The sequence below is a fragment of the Notamacropus eugenii genome, chromosome 4 (genome assembly GCF_028372415.1).
Source record: "Notamacropus eugenii isolate mMacEug1 chromosome 4, mMacEug1.pri_v2, whole genome shotgun sequence".
NCBI classification, from domain to species: Eukaryota; Metazoa; Chordata; class Mammalia; order Diprotodontia; family Macropodidae; genus Notamacropus; species Notamacropus eugenii.
In genome coordinates, this window is record NC_092875.1 from 183,213,123 (window position 1) to 183,233,975 (window position 20,853).

The window sequence follows — 20,853 nt, forward strand, 5'->3', positions numbered from 1 at the left end:
GGATGGTGGTGCTGGAGGCTTTGGACCTAGGCAGGCTGGTCCTGGGAGCTGTGCTGAGCCTAGCAGAAGCTGCTGGCTGCCTTCTCCCAGGGCTTAATCTCCCTGCTCTTCCCTCAGCCCACCCTGGCTTTCCACGTGCAGCTGAAACGTGTTTGGGGGATTACAGTATGTGAAACCGGCTTCCTGTTATGACAAGTGTTGCCAACGAGTAGGTACAGATGAGCTGAAAATAGCATGAAAAGATGGCCTTTGGGGGTGGGTGGAGGGGGAAACGGGGTTAATATACTCACGGTTCAAGGGAACACAGCCAGGCCTAGACCCAGACTCGAAATTGGTTTCATGTGAGGGAGACTTGACGATGTCATGGAAAGTGAATTGGCTTTAACATTTGAAGGCCCGAGTTTGAATCCTGGCCCTGGACATTTAATATAAGTGAGTCACCTGTGGTCTGTTTTAATACCAAGTATGTACATTCACTCAAATAAAAGCCAGCCCATCCTCCACAATATCCGTTATTGAAGATTTAAACTGGGTCCCTCTCCTGGAGTCAGGAATGCTCTGATATGCTGAACCTCTGTGAGACGACAGTCCTTTCTGGTCTCACAATAGACAGAATTCCTGTCTAGTCCTGCAGTCCTCAGGTTGGACTAAATTCCCAAGACAATGGAGATGTGATTAAAAGTTTTAGCGTCATCCCAGCAATGATGATGTTCAGGGCCACAGGAACATGGGCAGCTGGAAGAGCATTCGGAGATCATTTGAAGTTGAGGAAGGAAACTGATCCCAAAAGTCAGAGAGGGGTTTGTAACCTCTTTTGTGTCCTGGAACCCCTGAGCAGCCTGAAGAAGTCTACGGATCCCTTCTCAAAATTAAGTTTTTAATGCATAAAATAAAATATAGGATTGCAACCCCCCCCACCTATATTTAAATACAGATTTCTTTCCATCTATATGTATAAATGCATGTATATATTGAATATACATATGTAGGTACACATACACGTGCATGTATATACATATAATGTGTGCCCATGCACACATACAACATATACACATATAGATAAGAGATATATGTGCATGCATGTATGCATGTATGTAAACACACATGTAAACACACGTACACATGCACACACATACATGTACCTGTGTGCACACATGATATATATATATACACATGGATGTGATATATGTTGTGCACATATATGTATGTGTGCACACGCACAGACAGTGGTATTCAGGTGAAGAATTCTAGGTCCAGAGAGAGGATAAGTGATATGTTCAAGGTCACACTTCAGTTTTGGCCAAGATTCAAAGCCAAGTGACCTGATATCAAATGCAGTGTTTATGGAAAGCCACCATGGAATTATTTTTTTTTCAGATACTTTTGGATTTCTTGTCATATAAACAGGTGGAAAGGGATAACGAAGGGACTGATTCTGGCTGGCTGGAAAGAATCATTATTCATTCCCACCCCCCACCCCCAGCCACAATCTTTTGGCTATATGTTACAGCTCACACTGGAGCATCCTTTTTGCCATACTTGCCTCCTCCTGCTGACAAGTTCCTTCCAGGGTCTCTTTTATGGATGGACCCAGACCAGACATGCTTTATTTCTCTCAGGGAGTGCATCTGACTCTCTGGCCTTGGCCACCATGCTCCTCTCACACCCCTCCCTCTCCCCTCCCCATTCTTGCCATATAGATACTGCCCACCTCAGTTTTTGTCCTCTTTTTATGTTGTCTTGCCCAATTAGAATTCAAGCTCCTTGAGGGTAGGACCCATTTTTCTTTTCATTTGTATTTGTCTCCTGTTTAACCCTGGCACATAGTAAGTGTTTCATATGCTTCTGGCCTTGCCTTCTTTTCTCCTTCGAGCTTGCCTAATCAACTGTCACTTGAATAAAAACGAGAGATCTCAAGGCCCTCAGTATTTCCCCTATTCCCAGCACCCAGCAGGGATGGTCCTAATGACAGGACATCTGTTTCAGTTCTATTTTGCCATGATGGTATATTTAATCTGTGTGCTAACCAACAAGACATTGCTGTCAATGAATACTCAAAAAGACATTAGGAACCTCAAAACAGATTCTGTGAATATATTTGCTAATCACATCACCATTTCCTTAAGCCATGAGCCTAATGTTTCATATCAAGGCAATTTTGGTCATCATTATAATCAGATTACCTTTCTGCCCAGATTACCTTCCCAAAGATAATGTCTAGCATTTATTTCCTTAATTGATCCTGCCCAAAGTGGAGATTTCCATTATCATCAACATCACTGGAGACTTTGAGGTTTGCTCTCCCAGGTGTTGGCTCACTGATTTTTCCCATGTTGGCATCCCTTGCCATTGCACTGCCCCCTCACCAAATCATTGTCATTCTGGGAGGAGAAAACTGCCGCACCAAGCCCCTTCTGCCCATCTTCCTTCCAGACTCGGAGGAAAAGGGAGAAGCAATCCCTAAATTTAATCAATTCACAGAAGCTCTTGGAGGAATGGCAGACTATTCCCTGATAAATGAGTTTCTTTATACTCTGGGTCGGAGAACAGGTTTTAACCAAAGCCCATGCTCTCTTTGGAGATCAAGCAGAGGGAATACAAACTCTGAGTAGATCAGAGGTATGTTTTTGGTTTGTCCTATAAACCATAAGAATCCATCAAATCACCACCTTCTGGTCCTTTCCCCTAATTAAGGTCTATTCACCTTATCCCATAGAAGCCCCCATCCCCACCCCCAACTTTCCCTTGCAGGTTTAAGAGACACACTGACTTTGCTCACAGAAACAGATAAACAAAAAGAATTGCCTCCAGAACAAAGGATTTAATTCTCTGCTGGTTTTTTTTTTAGCTTTCTTCCATTTCAGGGTATTGGAAAGAGCCAGAATCATTTCCTTTTCATGGGCTTTTGTACTCGATCACCTGCATAGAAAGAGAGAGGAGAGAGGAGCTATCAGGGTTTGTCTGCTGAATTTTCTGGAAGAAATGAAGAACCATTACGACCTTGGGTGCAAACAGGAAAGATTCTTTCCCAAGGCCTATGGAAAAGATCATTAAAATGACTTTAAAAATCAAACTTACAAGACTTGAAACACATAGGTACCTTTGGACAGTACCTCTGCATTAACAATATCAAATGTTTCTCTCTCTAGTCTGATACCTGACACTTGCTCTTAACTAGTTAACAAATTCTGATATTTGCCTCCTATAGGCACTGTACATATAAAATGGGACAGGTGATGTCTTTGGCAGATGTTTGCACACAGCATGCTAACAGGCACTGAAACTACTGAGGGAAGGAAAATATCACAAAGGAGAAAGGGAAGAACATGGACTGATCTCATTATAGGCCATTCCCTTGACCTCTCACCAAATCAATTTGCCTGCCTAGGAGGAGTGTTCTGGCAGATTTATTTATTGTTTTCAAATAGGATTACCACAGGGGAATCTACTTCTTATAATAAAACTAGGGAATTGCACTTTTAGAAAAGCCATTTATCCAGGCATTAGGTTTGCAAACCCACAGTGGAGAGCCATGAATATTCACAGCTTTAAAATCCTAACCTTGGGTTCCTCTTTGGACCAACATTGTCTTTCCAGTGTGTATCTTCTTTTCTTACCATGCTTTTTCAGTAAATGAGTTAATTTTGTCCTCTGGCAGACTAGCAAAAGGCACTAGGCCTGAAATCAGGATGAGTTCAAGTCTGGCCTCAGACACTTACTAGCTGTGTGACTCTGGGCAAGTCACTTAACCCTGTTTGACTCAGTTTCCTCATCTATAAAATAAGCTGGAGAAGGAAATGGCAAGCTCCAGTATCTTTGCCAAGAAAATCCTAAATGGGGTCACAGAGTCAAACCATAACTACCATTTTCTTTCTTGAGGCCATTAGGTGGCAGAGTGGATAGGGTATTGGACATACATACAGGAAGACCTGAGTTCAAATGCTGACTCAGATACTTACCACCTGTGTGACCGTAGATTCCTCATCTGTGAAATCGGGATAACAGTTGGCCTTGTAGTAGTAGCCTTTGTCAATATTTTTTTCTTTCTCTCCTAGTTTTGTTAATGGGTTTTCTTTTAGGATTGCCTATGCTGTCTTGTCTCTTTACCTAGCCTTGCTCATTAGCTTGAGGACACCCAATTCATGTCTTTCTTTGTATCGCCAGCTCTCACTACTGTGATTAGCACATAGTAGGCATGCAACAAAGGTTTATTGATTGACAGTTTTCAGGATCAGATGAGCTAACATGTATGTAGTCCTTTGCATACCTGAAAGTGTTCAGCTATCATCATCATCATCATCATCAAAGTCCCCAATTTCTGCAGCTGTAGCCTATGGATAACTTTTGTGCTTCAGCCTATTACATCTGGAGTGAGGTGTTTTTCATTCTCTCATTTGGGTGAACAGTGTCCTGTAACAAAAATAATTCTTCCTATGTTCTTTGTCAATGATCACAGTGTTATTTAGAATGACCTGCATAAATCATAAGGTCATTTGAACAAATGGCTAATTCTTGTCAAGGACCTCCTTGGTATAATCCAATTGTTCAAAACTTTTTGAATTCTGCAGTCTCTCTGAGGGTTCCCACAACTTCCTATAGCTTGCTATCACTTCTCCTTCCAAACTGTTTTCTAACTCCTCAAGCCAACCTCAGGTGTTAGCATACCTACAAAGAAAGATCACTTTTTGAGGAGTGTGAGGAATCTTAAACATTCCTAGAAGAGCCCACAGGGAGGCCAGGAGGGTTCAGTTAGCAGGGAATAGATGGGCATTTCAGGTGGATCAGAGTTTGCCTCAGCCTCCACCAAACAGTCCCGCTGGGCTCCTTAGAATTGACTAGTTGTTAGGTCTGTATCCCAAAAAAGATTTTAAAAAAGAGAAAAGACCCATATGCACAAGAATATTTATAGCAGCTCATTTGTGGGGGGGCGGGCAAAAATTGGAAATTAAGGGAATCTCCATTAATTGGGAAATGACTGAACAAGTTGTGGCATGTGATTATGATGGAATACTATTGTACTGTAAGAAATGATGAACAGGATGCTCTCAGAAAAACCTGGAAAGGCTTGCATGGGCTGACGCAAAGTGAAATGTACTGTGTACAAAGTAATAGCACTATTGTAGGATGATCTGCTGTGAATGACTTAGCTACTCTTAGTAATACAGCAATCCAAGACAGCTCTGAAGGACTTATGATGAAAAATGCTATCCATCCCCAGAAAACAAACTGATAGCTTTTGAAATACAGATTGAAGCATACTTTTTTTACCTTCTTTATTTTTCTTGAGTTTTTTTTTTTGTCTATGTTTTCTTCAACAACATGGTTATTATGGATATGTTTTGCTTGATTACACATATATAACATATTGAATTATTTGCCTTCTCAATGGGGGTGGAGGAAGGGAGGAAGGGAGAGAATTTGGAACTCAAAGTTTTAAAAATGAATATCAAAAATTATTTTTACATGTAACTGGAGAAAAATAAAAAAAATAATTTGAAAAAAGAAAAGTCAATGGCAAAAAAAAGAGTAGAATTTATGAGAGGTTCTCAATTACTGTGCCATGGGATAACAGGTTAGTCAGACATGCCATGAAATTTGGGATGGTATGTTACTACAGCATGGTGAGTGTCAAATTCAGAAAATATACAACATTTGTCTGTTTCATATATGCATTAACCTCAACTGACTCTGAACTCAACACAAATAGCTGCTTTTATTAAAGAAAAACTGAACATGTGTAAGTCTACTGATTCTTTCATAACATTGACTATTTAAATACTCAATATGCCATGATTATACAACTCTAAGTTCCTCAAGGACAAGGTCTCTTTTTCTTTTTCTTACGTATCCCTAGCACTTGGCACTTTGCCTGGCGTATATTCAGTCGTTTTTCAGTCATTTCCAATTATTTGTGACCCCATTTTGATTTTTCTGGACAAAGATTTTGTGAATGATTTGCCATTTCCTTCTCCAGCTCATTTTACAGATAAGGAAACTGAGTCAAACAGGGTTAAGTGACTTGCCTAGGGTCACATAGCTAGTAAGAGTCTAAGGCTGAATTTGAACTTAGGTTTTCCTGCTACGTAGCTGCCTTGTACTTGGCCTATAGTAGGTGCTTTATAAATGTTTATTAGATTTTTAATTGATCCATTGCTCATGGCAAAGAATATTGCTCCATGAACAAAGAAAGTTGCAGTTAGAGCAAAGGCATGGATGGAGTGAAATAATATAAGCAAATCGGGAAGTTAGGAAGGGGCCAATTTGTAAAGATCTTTAAATAGGAAACAGAAGATATCACAGGTGATTCCTCAGGCAATAGGGAATTACTGGAAATTATTGAATGGGAGGATGAAATGGCCAGAACTGTCCTGGATTAGACTGAATTTTTTATATGTACAACCTGCACCTAGTTTAACTTCCTTTTGAAACCACTTGTCTTATTGACTAATTGACCAACTGCCCTTTATTGCTTGTGATGGGGAATGAGGGCCCTTTGGGTTTGAACTTAGTTTGAACTATTTTCTGGGGGAATTTCTGTCCCACAATCCGCTTTGCCAAAGAAATGTCTTTGTCTGCCTGAGTAAAACAAACATTTCTTGGTTTCCTAAGAACTTTGTCCCTGATCATGGCAGCATTCATGAACTGAATATTTAGAGATAGAAAGAGGGGTGTTTCGTTGGGGTATTGAGTATCTTAGTGCCCAGACCAGACTCATCACTGGGATTCCATGTTTGGTTGGAAACAACATTAAAAATTCTTAAAGGGACTTCATTTCCTCTTGATTAGCTGAATCATATTTACATTTCAATTCTTTTTTTAACGTTTTCATCACCAATGTGTTTATGCAGATAGAACATAGGGGGACAAGAAATGTTTCATGTTGAACATTGGAAAGGGCTTGCCTTAGGTGGAACAAGGCTTTGTCTGCTCAGATGACTAAGTAATAAATATAATCCAGCCATTCTTTTAATCAACGTAACTACCAATACGGCATGTAATTATACACTTTACCATTTTATTTTTATCAAGTTCCAGTGGCCAGAAGACAGCACGGGGAGAAAATTCTATCACTTTTAAAATAGGAAGGTCATTTTTTAAAACATCCAAAGGCCACAGCTTAAATAGAAAATTGGATAAAGAAGTTGTTAAATTTGGGTGGATTGGCTGGGAACAAAGACGACAGAAAATGGTTGATGAGGGGTAGAGCCAGTGCTTGGGGCATGAATCCATATGAGCTGGTTAGTCTAGTTAACAAGATGTTGAGGTCAATCATGGGCTGGTTTGACAAAACCTTCAAGGGCAGTGACTAAATAAAGTGGCAGAGGAGTAGCAAGTCTGTGGCAGATCCCGTATAAATGACAAGTGAACCAAAGATAGAGTAGGGAAATGGGAGAGAAGTCACATTGGAGTTTCACCCTAACACCATCCTCAGACTACCATATAAGGCTGCTGTTGAGTTCCATTTGGTACCTTGGTAACTGGGCTTGTATTGGATTACTCATGTGAAAGCAAAAGTCCTTATCTATAAAATAAGCAAGTAAGGCTGGATCAGGAGTCTTGTGTCTTTTGTATGTGTGTGTCCTAGACCCTTTCGCAGTCTAGCGAAAACTTTGTAGTCCTTCTTAGAGTCATGTTTTTAAATGTCTACAGTAAATATATATGATTGCAAAGGAAACCAACGATATGTATTATAATACAATTATCGGTGTATTAAATAACAGACCCCATATTCAGAACTCTTTGGCTAGATGATCCATGAAGTCCCTTCAATCTCTAAAGTTTTTCCTTCCTTCTTTCCCTCCCTCCTTCCTTCCTTCCTCTTTCTTTCCTTTCTTTTTCTTTCTTTTTCTTTTTTTCTTTTTCTTTCTTTCTTTCTTACTTTTTCTTTCTTTCTCTTTCCTTCTTTTTTCCTTCTCTTTCCTTCTTTCTTTCCTTTCCTTCTTTCTTTCCTTTCCTTCTTTCTTTCCTTTCCTTCTTTCTTTCCTTCTCTTTCCTTCTTTCTTTCCTTCTCTTTCCTTCTTTCTTTCCTTCTCTTTCCTTCTTTCTTTCCTTTCCTTCCTTCTTTCTCTCTTTCTTTCTTTCCTTCTTTTTTCTTTCCTTCTTTCTCTCTTTCCTTCTTTCTTTTTCTCTCTTTCCTTCTTTCTCTTTCTTTCTTTCTTCCTTTCTTCTTTTCTTTCTTCCTTTCTTCCTTCCTTCCTTCCTTCCTTTCTTTCTTTCTTTCTTTCTTTCTTTCTTTCTTTCTTTCTTTCTTTCTTTCTTTCTTTCTTTCTTTCTTTCTTTCTTTCTTTCTTTCTTTCTTTCTTTCTTTCTTTTCTCCTCTGCCCCACGTGCACAATGTTATATCTTTTCCTGTTGTCCTGGCTGTAAAAAGGTTGCTTGGGAGATTTTTGACTGAAAATATCATTCTAAAGACTGGACTTTAAGAAATTATGACTATGATCCTACCTAGACTTCATATGGATATTAATCCATAAGCTAAAGCCCTCAGCACAAGGCTATATGTCTCATATGACCTCTCCATTGGATATGGTGCAACAGGTCCCCATATTTTAGCCTTGGAGTCACTTAAAGCCTTTTTTCTATGTCCATACACTTTCTCTCAAGGGATGAGATGAGTTTTTTCTCCTGAATGGTTTGTGCCCTGGTATCACTATCCTTGCTTCTTATTACCAAAAATAAAAAATAAAAACAGAAAAGTCCTTGAACTCTTGCAGCTGGCAGTGTCAGGGAAAGGAGAGGTGGTGTGGAACTGGAAGAAAATGCTATAGTAGACAGAATGTTAAAACTGCAATTAGGAAAAAATGAGTTCAAATGGTGATTCAGATACTAGTTGTAGGCAAGTCACTTAACCTCTTCTAACCTCAGGTTCTCAATCTGTAAAATGGGGATAATAATAGCTCCTATTTCATAGGGTTCTAAGGATCAAATGAAATAATATGTAAAGTGCTTTAAAACCATTAAGAACTATATAAATGTTAGCCATTTATAACAACAACAACAACAACTTCCCTCTTGATTGGGACACCAGTTCAGGATTGCTTCTCAACTTTTTCTCTGAAATTATAACTTAAGGCACTACAAACCTGGAACATTCCTCAGGGCTCTGACTAATCAAATGAACTCTAACTAATTTGTTACTGTGTGACAGTGGCCATATCTTATTCTCTACTTTTGCGTGGCATCATCCATCCACACACATACTTCCAAAAGTAGTAGGGTAGTAATTTGCCAGTGGCTACAAGTCAGTTGAAACTTACTCATTTTAACATGCATTTGGTGTTGCCTCACCCTAAGTGAGTTCCTGCAAAGACCTTGGCCTAAAGTGCCCAAGGTCTCCCAGTACAACCTGGGTCATCTCCAGTCATCCTGATGAATATCTGGTCACTGGATTCAGATGGCTCTGGAGGAGAAGTGAGGCTGGTGACCTGCACAGCCCTCCCTCACTCAAAACAAAGTCAAGTGCAAGTCATGTCATCACTTCTCTGATGGCATGGTCTTCTTCAGCAAAGAAGGATGAACACAAGTACCTACTATGTACAAGACTTTGCTTGTCTTTCATTGACTCTCTGTTTAACACATAGCACAGAAGAAGAAATGGAAGAGAAATGGAGACCCTTTGGCATCTACAGTAACCTAGAGTGTGGTAGCGTTTCCCACAACAACCCTACTCTTGCCTGACTTTCATGTACCTATTCTTTGTATCTATAAGACTATGCTTATTTGTATAGATTCTCATGAAGTTTTCAGTTTTGATCATTGATAATTTGATTATTGATAATCTCCTCAACATACACATATCTTGCCTTCTTTCCCTCTCCTCATTTATGCATTACCTTCCATTAGAATTTAAGGTCCTCAAGGACAGGGATTGTCTTTTTAAAATTGTATTTGTATACCTATCAGTTAGTACTGTGCTCAGTACATAAAAAGCACTTAATAAAATATATCTATCTGTCTGTCTGTCTGTATATCTATATTTTATCTCTATTATGTCTCTATTTTATCTTCATTCTATTTATTTTTTTCTATTTTATCAATCTATCTATCTATCTATCTATCTATCTATCTATCTATCTATCTATCTATCCATCCACCCCTCCCTACTTTTGTCCCTCTCTATCTCTTCTTGTTATTTTCATGTAGTCCAATTCTTCCTTTTCATCCACCCACTATTACTGATTCACTATAATAGGGGAATACAGCCAGTGGTTAGAGTCTCAGAGGTGAGGAGCCTATGGCCTCGAAGCCAAAAATGGCCTTCTACGTCTTTGGGTATGGTTTTTTGTCTTAGTCCAAGTTTTAAAGAACAAATCCTTTCATTAAGGGGAAGTTTGGATTCGATCAAAGGGCTGCACTGGAGGACCTAGAGTGTCACATGTGGCCTCAAGGCCATAGGGTCTCCACCCCTTGGTTAAACAAACAGAATTGGGACAGGTAAACCAAAAACTTTCTTCAGACCCCTAGAGGTCCAGGAAGCTACTCTGCATTATACTGCTTTTTGTTAGAATGCATGGAAAAATAATCTTCCAAATTAAGATGTAACTTGGATAGGAAATATGAGTGCTAAGAAATTTGAGGTCCTTCACAAACATTCATTGAATGTATATCTGACATTCTCAATCGATCACAGTTCTACTGATGCCCCTCCCCTTGTTCTCTCAGGAAACTCTGCTAGAAAATTAAAATGCATGATTTCTATTTGTTTCAGACTCTGATTCACATGATCTTCCATTTCATTCTGTCAGCTCTTTAAGAAGCTAAATCATATCTGTCAGTTTGCATTCAGTTTGGGAGTTGCAGCATTTGATCACATTCCACTACGAAAACTGATCAGTTGTCTAAGGACTGAGGGAAGAATATACATATAAAAGACATGTGAGGCGGAGATTCACATCTTGCCTGTTTGGTCTAGAGCAGGGGTGGGGAACCTGTGGCCTCAAGGCCACATGTAGCCCTGTAGGTCCTCAAGTGTGGCCCTTTGATGGAAATATGACGATTCAGTCAAAGGGCTGTACTTGAGGACCTGGAGGGCCACATGTAGCCTTGAGGCTACAGGTTCCCCAACCCTGGTCCAGAGTAGCATAGATTCAGATGTGGAAGGTACCTTGGTGGCATTTGGTCCAAGCTCTTTGTTATACAGATGAGGAAACCAAAAGTCAAAGATGTTAAAGTGATTTTTCCAAGGTCACAGAGATAGGAAGCACCAGAAATGGAGCCAGGTCCTCTGGCTCCAGTGCAAGAGGAAAGAAATAGGACTTTACTTCTGTGAAAGTGAAAAAAAGATAAGACTGGATGGAATGAGTAAATGACTCAGTAATGTGATTTCATGGCTATTACAAGGTCCCACCTCTCCCAAAACATTAAAGAAGAATTCGTTACTGAAGTACAAAGGATGGGATCTTCATACCAAATGATTACTTTATCCAGGAATTTCTGATGGTGAAGGCATAGAAAGTCAGGTCTAGTCTAAAATGTAGTTTCGAAATTGGGAGAACAGATTTCAAATAATTCAGAAGGAACATTAGTAGTATCCTATGGCCTAAAGTCCAACACAGGGAGGTCAGTACAGGAGAAAAATAAAGCACTCAAGAATGAGATTCTGAAGACAAAAAGAGAAACAGTTCTGATGGGAAGAAAAGGTGGACATTGTATTAAAAAAACAATATGGACACATAGAGAACTCAACTTACATTTTTAAAAAAATAATCATGTAATCACAAATCATGGAATTGCTGAATTTCAGAATTGGAAGGAGTCTCAGAGGTCACCTTATCTAATCCATATGAAAAAAATATAACCTCTTTTGTACAACATAGCTGACAAATTATCCTCTACCTGTTTTTAAAGGCCTCAGGGAAGGGGGAACCTATTACTTCTCATGGCAGTGCATTTTTTTCAACAGAAACTTTATTAGGAAGCTTTTAGATAACTGAAACTTTTTTTTTTTTTTCAAAAAGGGAGGTGCAGTTTTTGTAATGATGGCCAATGAGCTTGACTTTGATTCCTGGTAAAGTAATGAAACATATCATTAAAGGGATATTAGTGAACATTTAGGAAAGGAAGTGGTGATTACCAACAACCAGGATGGTTTCATCAAGAATACATCATTCCAGACTAATCTCATTTCCCCATTTTTTTTCTGGCAAGGGTGACAAGACTGGTAGATCAAGGGAACGCTGTAGCTATTATCGTCTACTGAGAAGTTAGTGAAGCATTCGACTAAGTTTCTCATGCAACTGTTGTGGACAAGATGGAGAGATAATGGCTAGACAACAGACTGAATGCCCCAATGCTTTGTCATTAATAGTTTAATATTAACTCAGAAAGTCTCTAGCGGACCCATCCCAGTGATCTATATTTGGCCTTCTGTTATAACATTTTAATCAATGATTTGGATAAAGCATAAATGTCATGATTATCAAATTTAAAGATGACACAAAACTTAAAGGGATAGATAATATATTGGATGACACAGCCAGGATCCAACAACATTTTGAGAGTCTAAAAGGTTGAGCTGAGTTTAATTCAATGAAAATTTAATAGAAATATTGTTGTCTTCCCCTATTAGAATGTAAACTCCTTGGGAGCAGAGACTGCCTTGTTTTCTGGTTTTAGTAATCCCAGAGATTAGTATGGTTCTTGGCACAGAATAAATAATAAATTAATAATTAAATAAATTAGTAAAATGAATAAATTCTCTCTCTCTCTCTCTCTCTCTCTCTCTCTCTCTCTCTCTCTCTCTCTCTCTCCCTCTCTCTCCCCCCATATGCAACAAGAATTCATAAAACCTAAATCAGATTTTCTAGGTAACAGCACCTGTTCCCCCATTGAAACTGAGATTGTGCCCCAATTAGAGCTAGCACCTAAAGGACCATGGTCAGGCTCCCACCCTTTGCACCCTCTTAGGGTAGGCTTAACTGTGTCAGTCTCACAAGAATGAATGTATTCAGAATACTTAAAAACCTCTGTGTGATTTCACAGAATCTATGTTTGATGAGCATTTATTTCATAAATGCTCTCTTGGACTGTACTGGTACCAACCAGTACAATTTTCAAGCTAAAACTGTTATTGCAACTTTTAAAAAATTAATTTTTGTTTTCTTTTCTTGATGTTATCAGTTATATATTTCAACATTTTGCTGTGCTGTGATCATTAAATATATACCACTGCTTGCTGTATGCATGAAATTGTTCTAGTTGCTAGAGAAGACCTGTAAGTATGGAGGATATAAGGCCTGTGCTCTCAGGGAGCTTACAAAACAAGCTAAGAAACAAGAGACAAATATATATTCATAGACACACATAAACATTTATAGAACATGCTTGAGTCCATCTTAAAATTGACATATAGGATACGTCTTGATGCAGGACTTTAAATTATTAAATTAATTTAAATATTTTCAGTTTCAAAATAATAACAACTAAACTAAATTTTTTTTTTACTGAGTGAAAAATTTAAGTTCGTTGTATAGGAGAACAATATGTTAGTTTTTAAAATAATTACGTTAAACTCAACCTGATGTGGTGGTTAGAGTACTGGGTTTAAAGTAAAGAGGACATGGGTTCAAATCCTGCCTCAGAGACTTATTAGTTGTCTGATCCTGAGCAATCTACTTGCTCTCTCAGATTATGGCTCCTCATCTATAAAATGGAGGTATTGATACTTATGGTATTTACTTTACAGAGTTGATGGGAAGATCAAATTATATATATATGGTTTTGAAAAATCTTAAAATGTTGTATTAATATCAGCAATTATTAAGTTGATGAGAAAAGATTATAAAAAATTTTAGTCATTTTAAAAATATTCGATTTCTCTATACTTTTTCATACGCCAATTTTCAAATGACCCATTATGTGCTTTAACATCTAGGTATAGCAAAGGCCACTAGGAATCTTGACCAGTAGCCTGAAAGCCTATAATCTACCACTGAGAAAACACAGTTAGGGTTAGGGTCTCGATATAAAGCTGGTTTTTTTCTTTTAGTTTTCCTTTTAATTTGCTGTTATTTGGAATGTTGATTCTAGGAGTAATTTTCATTCTCAAATTCTCAATTTGGAAAGAACTGTTCTCATATGGCACTGCCTTATGAGGAAGAGTGAAACGAAAAGGGAATTTAGACTAGAATAAAGATTTAGGAAAGGAATGAAAGCTACCTTCAAAAATTTAAAAATAGTTGACAGAAAAGGGATTGTATTTATTCTATTTGGCCCAAGAAGTCAAACCAGCAACAATATTTGGAAACTACAAAGAAGAATATTTAGTTCATATAAGAAGTTAAAAAAAAAAGTAAATTAACTGTGCCAACATTGAATGGGATATCACCAGAGGTAATGAATGAATTGGAGGTCCTTAGAAAAGCTATCAGAAATATGTAGAAATTTCAGCTCTGATTGGGCATATACGACCCCTTCAAACTCAGAAATTCTTTGACTCAAATAATTTGATAGAATGGTAATTAAGTTATGACACTGCCTTACACTCTGGTGTCTTCCAGTTACATTTTACAAGAAACAACTTGGAAATACAATTTAATTTCATATGCATTTTTTTAGGAAGTCCGTGTCCTCTCCTTGAAAATACATTTTCTACCCTGAACCTTCCTACACTCTCATTTTAATATGAGACACCTGACATTTTCATACGTTTTTGTGGATTTGGTGGAAGATGTCATTTTTGTATTTCTGTTTCTATAGAACAAGAAGGTATGTGGGTGTGATGTGGGGTACAATGGTTAGATGAATTTCTCCATTATATTCAAAATGAGCCTAAAGTTCTTATACTTTCCCTAGTGTGGGGAAAAAATGACCATGTTGAAGCCCCAAGAGATGTGCACTCAGTTCTAACCTTTCCACGATTTTTTTTTATACTATAAAAATTACCCATGATATTTAACTGCAATTCCTCAGAAAAGGAAAGGAGAATTACTATTAGTTTTCCTTTGATTGGAAGTAGCAATGAATCCCATTAATTGGAATGGATTTCTTTGAATGGTCTCAACTATCACACAAAACCTTAAGCCCTAGTGGCTTATCAAATAAATAGAAGATACATTTAATAAATTTGTAGATGACAGGTGACAAAGCTGGGAGGGAGAACTGACTATGCTGACATATTTCATGACAGAGTCAAGATCCAAAAGGATATTGAGAAGCTAGAGCATTAGCATGAATCAAAGAAGATGAAACTCAGTAGGGAAAATACATTTGGAATCAAAAAGTGGACTTTGCAAGTACAGGCTTGGGAAGTCATGATTAGACAGAAGATTATTTGAAAAAGATCTCGGGGTGTTAGTGGACTAGAAGCTCCCAGGATGTGGCAACAACAATTTTAAAAAAGTCAATGTGATCTTGGGCTACCTTAGGAGAGTCATAACTTCCAGGAATAAAGAAAATGATAATCTTTGGAACTATGCCCAGGTCTGACAAATCTGCATATTGTGTGCATTTGTGGGTGCCACAATTTAAGAGGGACATTAGCTCTCAAGCATCCTGAGGAAGGCAAACATGATGGTAAAGAACCTTGAAATCATATCATATGCTAAATAGTTGAGGTAACTGGGGAAGCTGAGTCCAGAGAAGGGTGAACATAGTAACTGTCTTTAGGTATTTAAAATATTAGATTTGTTCAGTGTGACCCCAGAAGCTATAAACAGGAGCTGTGAGTAGAAATTGCAAATTTACTATTGATATCAGGAAAAACTTCCTAAGAATTTCATCTGTCAAAAAATGGAATTGGTTACCTTGTTCAGGGGAGGATTCTCCCTCATTGAAGGTCTTCAAGCTGTTGGCGATGTTATAATGTTATAATGGAGAAGTCTTTGAGGTATGGTTTGGACTAGATCACCATTTGCAGTCTCTCCCTACTCCAAGTTCTGTGATTCTTAGTATTATTCTATTTGTGTATACACCGGAGGAGTACGGGCGAAGGCAGGGGTTGGAGTAGAGAGAGAGGCACAAAAATTTCACAACCACCTTATTCCTTTCTAGCATCAACAACACTTCTAAATCATCATTTAGTGGGTGTGCCCAAAGGGAGCCTCATTGAAGTTAGCAAGGTTCAAGGATGAAGCTTTTGTTCTGGCACTGAAAATATCTATAAAAAATAGCATGATGCAGTGAAAAGATTCCCAGGTCTGGAGTCAGAAGATCTGAGTTCAAATCTTGGCCCTTCTACTTATTAACTGTGAGACCTTGAAAGTCAATTAATCTCTCTGGGCCTCAGTTTCCTTCTTTATACAAGTAGTAGATTGAATTAACTAATTTCTAAGGTCCCTTCTAACACTTAGCTACAAATAGACCTTTTAATACCACATTTGGCCTGTAGTTTTGGCACTAATGATATCTTCTTGGTGGCATGTGACCTCTCCTTGTCCTTGGTACACATTGGCTCTTTGACAACCCATTTGTTGTTGCTGTTGTCGTGTTCAGCTTTTCATGAGCCCATATGGAATATTGTTGGCAAAGATACTGGAGCAGTTAGGCATTTCTTTCTCCAGCTCATTTTACACATGAAGGAACTGAGACAAACAAGCTTAAGTGACTTGCCCATGGTCGCACAAGTGTCTGAGGACAGATTTGAACTCAGAGAAGCTGACTCCAAGCTCAGCACTCTATGCACTACAGGATGATTAATTCATGGCCAGTTTCAGAGCAACTTTCTCTACTTGGACCAAGCTTTTTTAAAAGGTAAGCTAACTAACCAGAACTGAAATGAATAGATAAAAGAAGGCCACACACAGAGATTGACTCCAGATTTATAAAAATAAGAAACATTCTATAGTTGATAAATGATCAAAGCATATGAACAGTCAGTTTTCAGAAGATGAAATCAAAGCTATCAATAGTCATATAATAAAATTCTCTAAGTCACTATTATTTAGAGAAATGCAAGTTAAAACAACTCTGTGATACCACCTCACAACTATGAGATTGACTAACACGACAGAAAAGGAAAACGACAAATGCTGGCTGGGATATTGAACAATTGGGATACTAATGCACTGTTGGGGGAGTTTTAAACTAGTCAACCATTCTGGAAAACAATCTGGAACTACACCCAAAGGTCTATAAACCTTCACACCTTTTGACCCAGCAATATGTCTAATAGGTTTATATCCCAAAGAGATCAAAGAAAAGAGAAAAGGACCTATTTGTACAAAAATATTTATAGCAGTTCTTTTTGTAGTGGCAAAGAATTGGAAATTGATTGGATGCTCATCAAATGGGGAATGGTAGAAAAAAGTTGTAGTGTGTGATTATAATGAAATACTATTGTGCTAGAAGAAATGATGAGGAGGATGGTTTCAGAAAAACCTGAAAAGACTTACATGAACTGATGCTGACTAAAGTGAGCAGAACCAGGAGAACATTGCATACAGTAACAGCAACATTGTGCTATGAACTTTGATAGACTTAGCTACTTTGATCAAGACAATGATCCAAGAAAATTGCAAATCACCCATGATGAAAAATGCTCTCTGTCTCCAAAAAAGAGAATTGAATTCTGATACAGACTAAAGTGTACTTTTCTACTTTATTTTTTCATGTGTGTGTGTGTCTGTGTGTGGGGGGGTTTCTTTTGCAACATGGATAATATGGAAATATGTTTTGTGTAACTTCACTTGTATAAGTCATATCATATTGTATACATTTCTATAGGTGAAGGAAGGGTGGGAGGGAGAGAATTTGAAACTCAAAATGAAAAAAAAAAACAAAAGTTAAAAATATTTTACATGTAATTGGTAAATATTTAACAAAATAAATTAAAATCTATTTTAAAAAATGGCTCAGTTCACTGGAGGGAAAAGCTACACATCTGTGAACCTCTTATAAGTACTTGGGCAAGGAAGAAGCCCATTGAAGAGGAAAGAGAGTTTTGTCTGTTCATGTGCCAGTCTTTTGTAAGTCATATTTCCTGTTGAGTCAAATAAAGTCTACCCTGTATTTGCTGTTTTGTAAACCTGTGTGGCTGCATGGAAGCTGAAGGTCTTTTACCTTTTCTGTAGTCAATCAACCAATACGTATTTATGAAGTGCCTACCAAGGGAACTGGCACTGGGGATACAAAGAGAGGCAAAAGACAGTCTCTGTCCTCAAGAAGCTTACAATATAATGGGAGAGACAACATGCCAAAAAAATCTAAATCCAAAACAAACTATATAAAGGATAAATAGGAAATAATTAACAGTGGGAAAGCACTGGAATTAAGGAGGATAAATGGAGGATAGAATGGAATAGGGAGAGACTTGAGGCAGGCAGACCCACCAGAAGGTTATGGCAATAATCCAGGAATAAGGAGATAAGGACCTGCATCAGAGTGGTGGCAGTGTGGGGGAGAGAAAGGAGCATATTTGAAAGATGTTGTGAAGGTGAAATCCACAGGCCTTGGCAACAGCTTGGGTAAAGGGAGTGAGAGGTAGTGAGGAATCCAGGCTGACTTCTAGGTTGCAAATCTGAAAGACTCACAGGATGGTGTTGCCCCTTACAGTAATAGAGAAGGTAAAAGGGGGAGAGGAGGGGTTAGGGGGAAAGATGAGTTCCACTTTGGAAATGTTGAGCTTAAGATGTCTACTGGAATTGTAGTTTGAGATATCTGAAAGGTAGTTGGGTATGTAAGATTAGAGGTCAACATAAAGATTGGGGAAGGATTTACAAGGAGATGGTAATTAAATTCATGGTGATGAGGTCACCAAATGAAGTAGTATAAAGGGAGAAGAAAACCAGGATAGAACCCTGAGGGACACCTAGGGTTAGAAGGTGTGACCTGGACGAAGATCCAGCAAAGGAGACAGAGAAGGAGGGGGTCTGATAGGCAGAAGGAGAACCAAGAGAGAGTGGCATAAGGAAAACCTAGGTAGAAGAGAGAATCAAGGAGGAGAGAGTGAACACAGTGGAGAAAGTGCTGGATCTGAGTTCAAATCTTGTCTCACACACTTAAAAGGTGGGGATTTAAGGCTCTCAACCTCTTATAGCCTCAGTTTGTTCATTTGTAAAATGATAGTGATAGAAACTACCTCACAAAGTTATTATGAATAATTGAGAGAATATTTTAAAGCACGTCATAAATCTTAAAGTGCTCTGTAAAGTATTAGCTATTATTAAGTTCTGATTTTCCCAAGGAAAAAGTAAAAAAAAAAAAAGTGGGGAATATAAGCCAAAGTCTTACGTTCACATAGGTTCATGGGACAAAAAGCAAATAATTCCTCATAGTTAAAACGTCTAAAGGACTTCTGGGTCACAAGAACAAAAAGATGGAGCACTGGATATTTTCCCTGTTTTCTATGACTTTTCAAACTTCTCCAAAACAGAAATTATGCACCAAAGATAGGACCACTTCAGCAGCCTCCATGATCTAGGATAGCCATAATCCAAAAGAAGGCTAAAACAATGACAAAAGCCATGAACTGACACTGACCCTGAGATCACTGACTAGCCTTCCCTTACCTCCCATGCTAGAGGCAGCAAGGCTGGACTAACAGATCCAAGGACCTGACACATGGGTCAGGGAAGTGGAGACCTTAGCTCCAGGCTTCAGAAGCTAACTGTGGTAGAGAAGGACAGTCTGCAGAGCAGACAATGGCCCTTTAGGAGCAAAAGCCTGTTGGGGGCCACAACCAGCATTGCCAACTCCGAACTGCTGGTGTTAGGGCAGACAACCTTGAAACACTAACATGGCTGCTCTCTAAACTGTCTGTGCCCCTCTAGAGAATTAGAAGAGTGGGAGTAGGGTAAGACACTGGGTGTAGGAAGAACTTTGCAGCTCTCTACTAAGCTTGAAGGAAAAGCAGAACCTCCAGCTAGGGCTAGTTTTGACCACCCAAAACTCACAAGGGGCAGAGACTAAGGTTGGTGAATCATGAATTGTGCAGTAGGAGAGCAGGCTGAGGTGCTTTAATTGCTAGCCCCCAAGGAAAGCACTATCAGAAGGGAGGGATTAAAAAGTTGAATAGGTGAATATTGGTGGGATTCAGGGAGAAGGGAAAGCTGAAATTACCAAAGATCTCAGGAAGAAGAAAACTCAAAGACTTTGAACACAAATCAACAGGGAGAAGGTTAACAACAGAAGGACATATGAACAACAGATATCACAGATAAGTTCAGGCATCTATGAATGATACACCACAATAACGTAACATCATGGAACTACAACAACTCAGTTACAGAGTGGTTCAAAAGACAAAGAAAGGTTATGAGAGCAGAATTCATGGTTTACACAACAAATATACTGGGCAGAATGGAAAACTGGAATCTTTGATGGCAAGTCTCACTAAAGAAACAAAAGAGACAACAATAGATTAAAATGTAAATATATAGAAGTAAAGGACAATCTAGAAGAAGAAAAGCAAAAGCAATAACTTTAAATGAAAATATGGTCACTACACAAGCAAAACATAGTGATCTCAAAGATAGGATGTGTGATGACAATTTAAAGTCTCCTACAAGAACACGGCAGTAATAAAAACCCTTACCACAGAAACTGCCCAGAATTTCTGAACATTAGGAAATGAAGTGCCAATTGAAAGAATTCACAGATTATCTAAAGGAAAACAAAACCAAACCCTAAGGCAGCAAATTCTGAGACACCTAGTGATTAAATTGAACAATTCCATTAGGAAACAAGTTCTTCCCCAGATAGAAAGGGTATTCAAATTAACCAAGATTCACCGTAAAATGTAGGAAGGAATGGAATAATGTGTTCTGAAGATCTTTATAGCTTAAGAAGCAACCCAGGGTGACTCACCTGCAAATCTGAACTTAAGGATACAGGAAAAAAGATGGAAGCATGATAATAAAGAAACATCTAAACATTTTTAGAAAGAAAACAAAACCAAAACATAACTGAAGAGATTAT

At 38.4% G+C, this 20,853-nt stretch overlaps 1 protein-coding gene across 3 annotated transcripts in view; it reads right to left on the bottom strand.

Moving 5' to 3' along the window:
- Window positions 1-2,801: 2,801 nt before the first annotated feature.
- The window catches only part of ADTRP (androgen dependent TFPI regulating protein), a 120,022-nt gene continuing 101,970 nt past the window's right edge, over window positions 2,802-20,853 (bottom strand). For 2 of the 3 annotated variants that reach the window (XM_072603826.1, XM_072603825.1), the window contains exon 6: window positions 2,802-2,919. In XM_072603826.1, the coding sequence (XP_072459927.1) occupies window positions 2,885-2,919 (35 nt within the window). In that variant the 3' untranslated portion in view covers window positions 2,802-2,884. Of the gene's footprint in view, window positions 2,920-4,267; window positions 4,411-20,853 lie in introns of all 3 variants that reach the window. The other variant, XR_011965909.1, reaches the window with a different exon arrangement.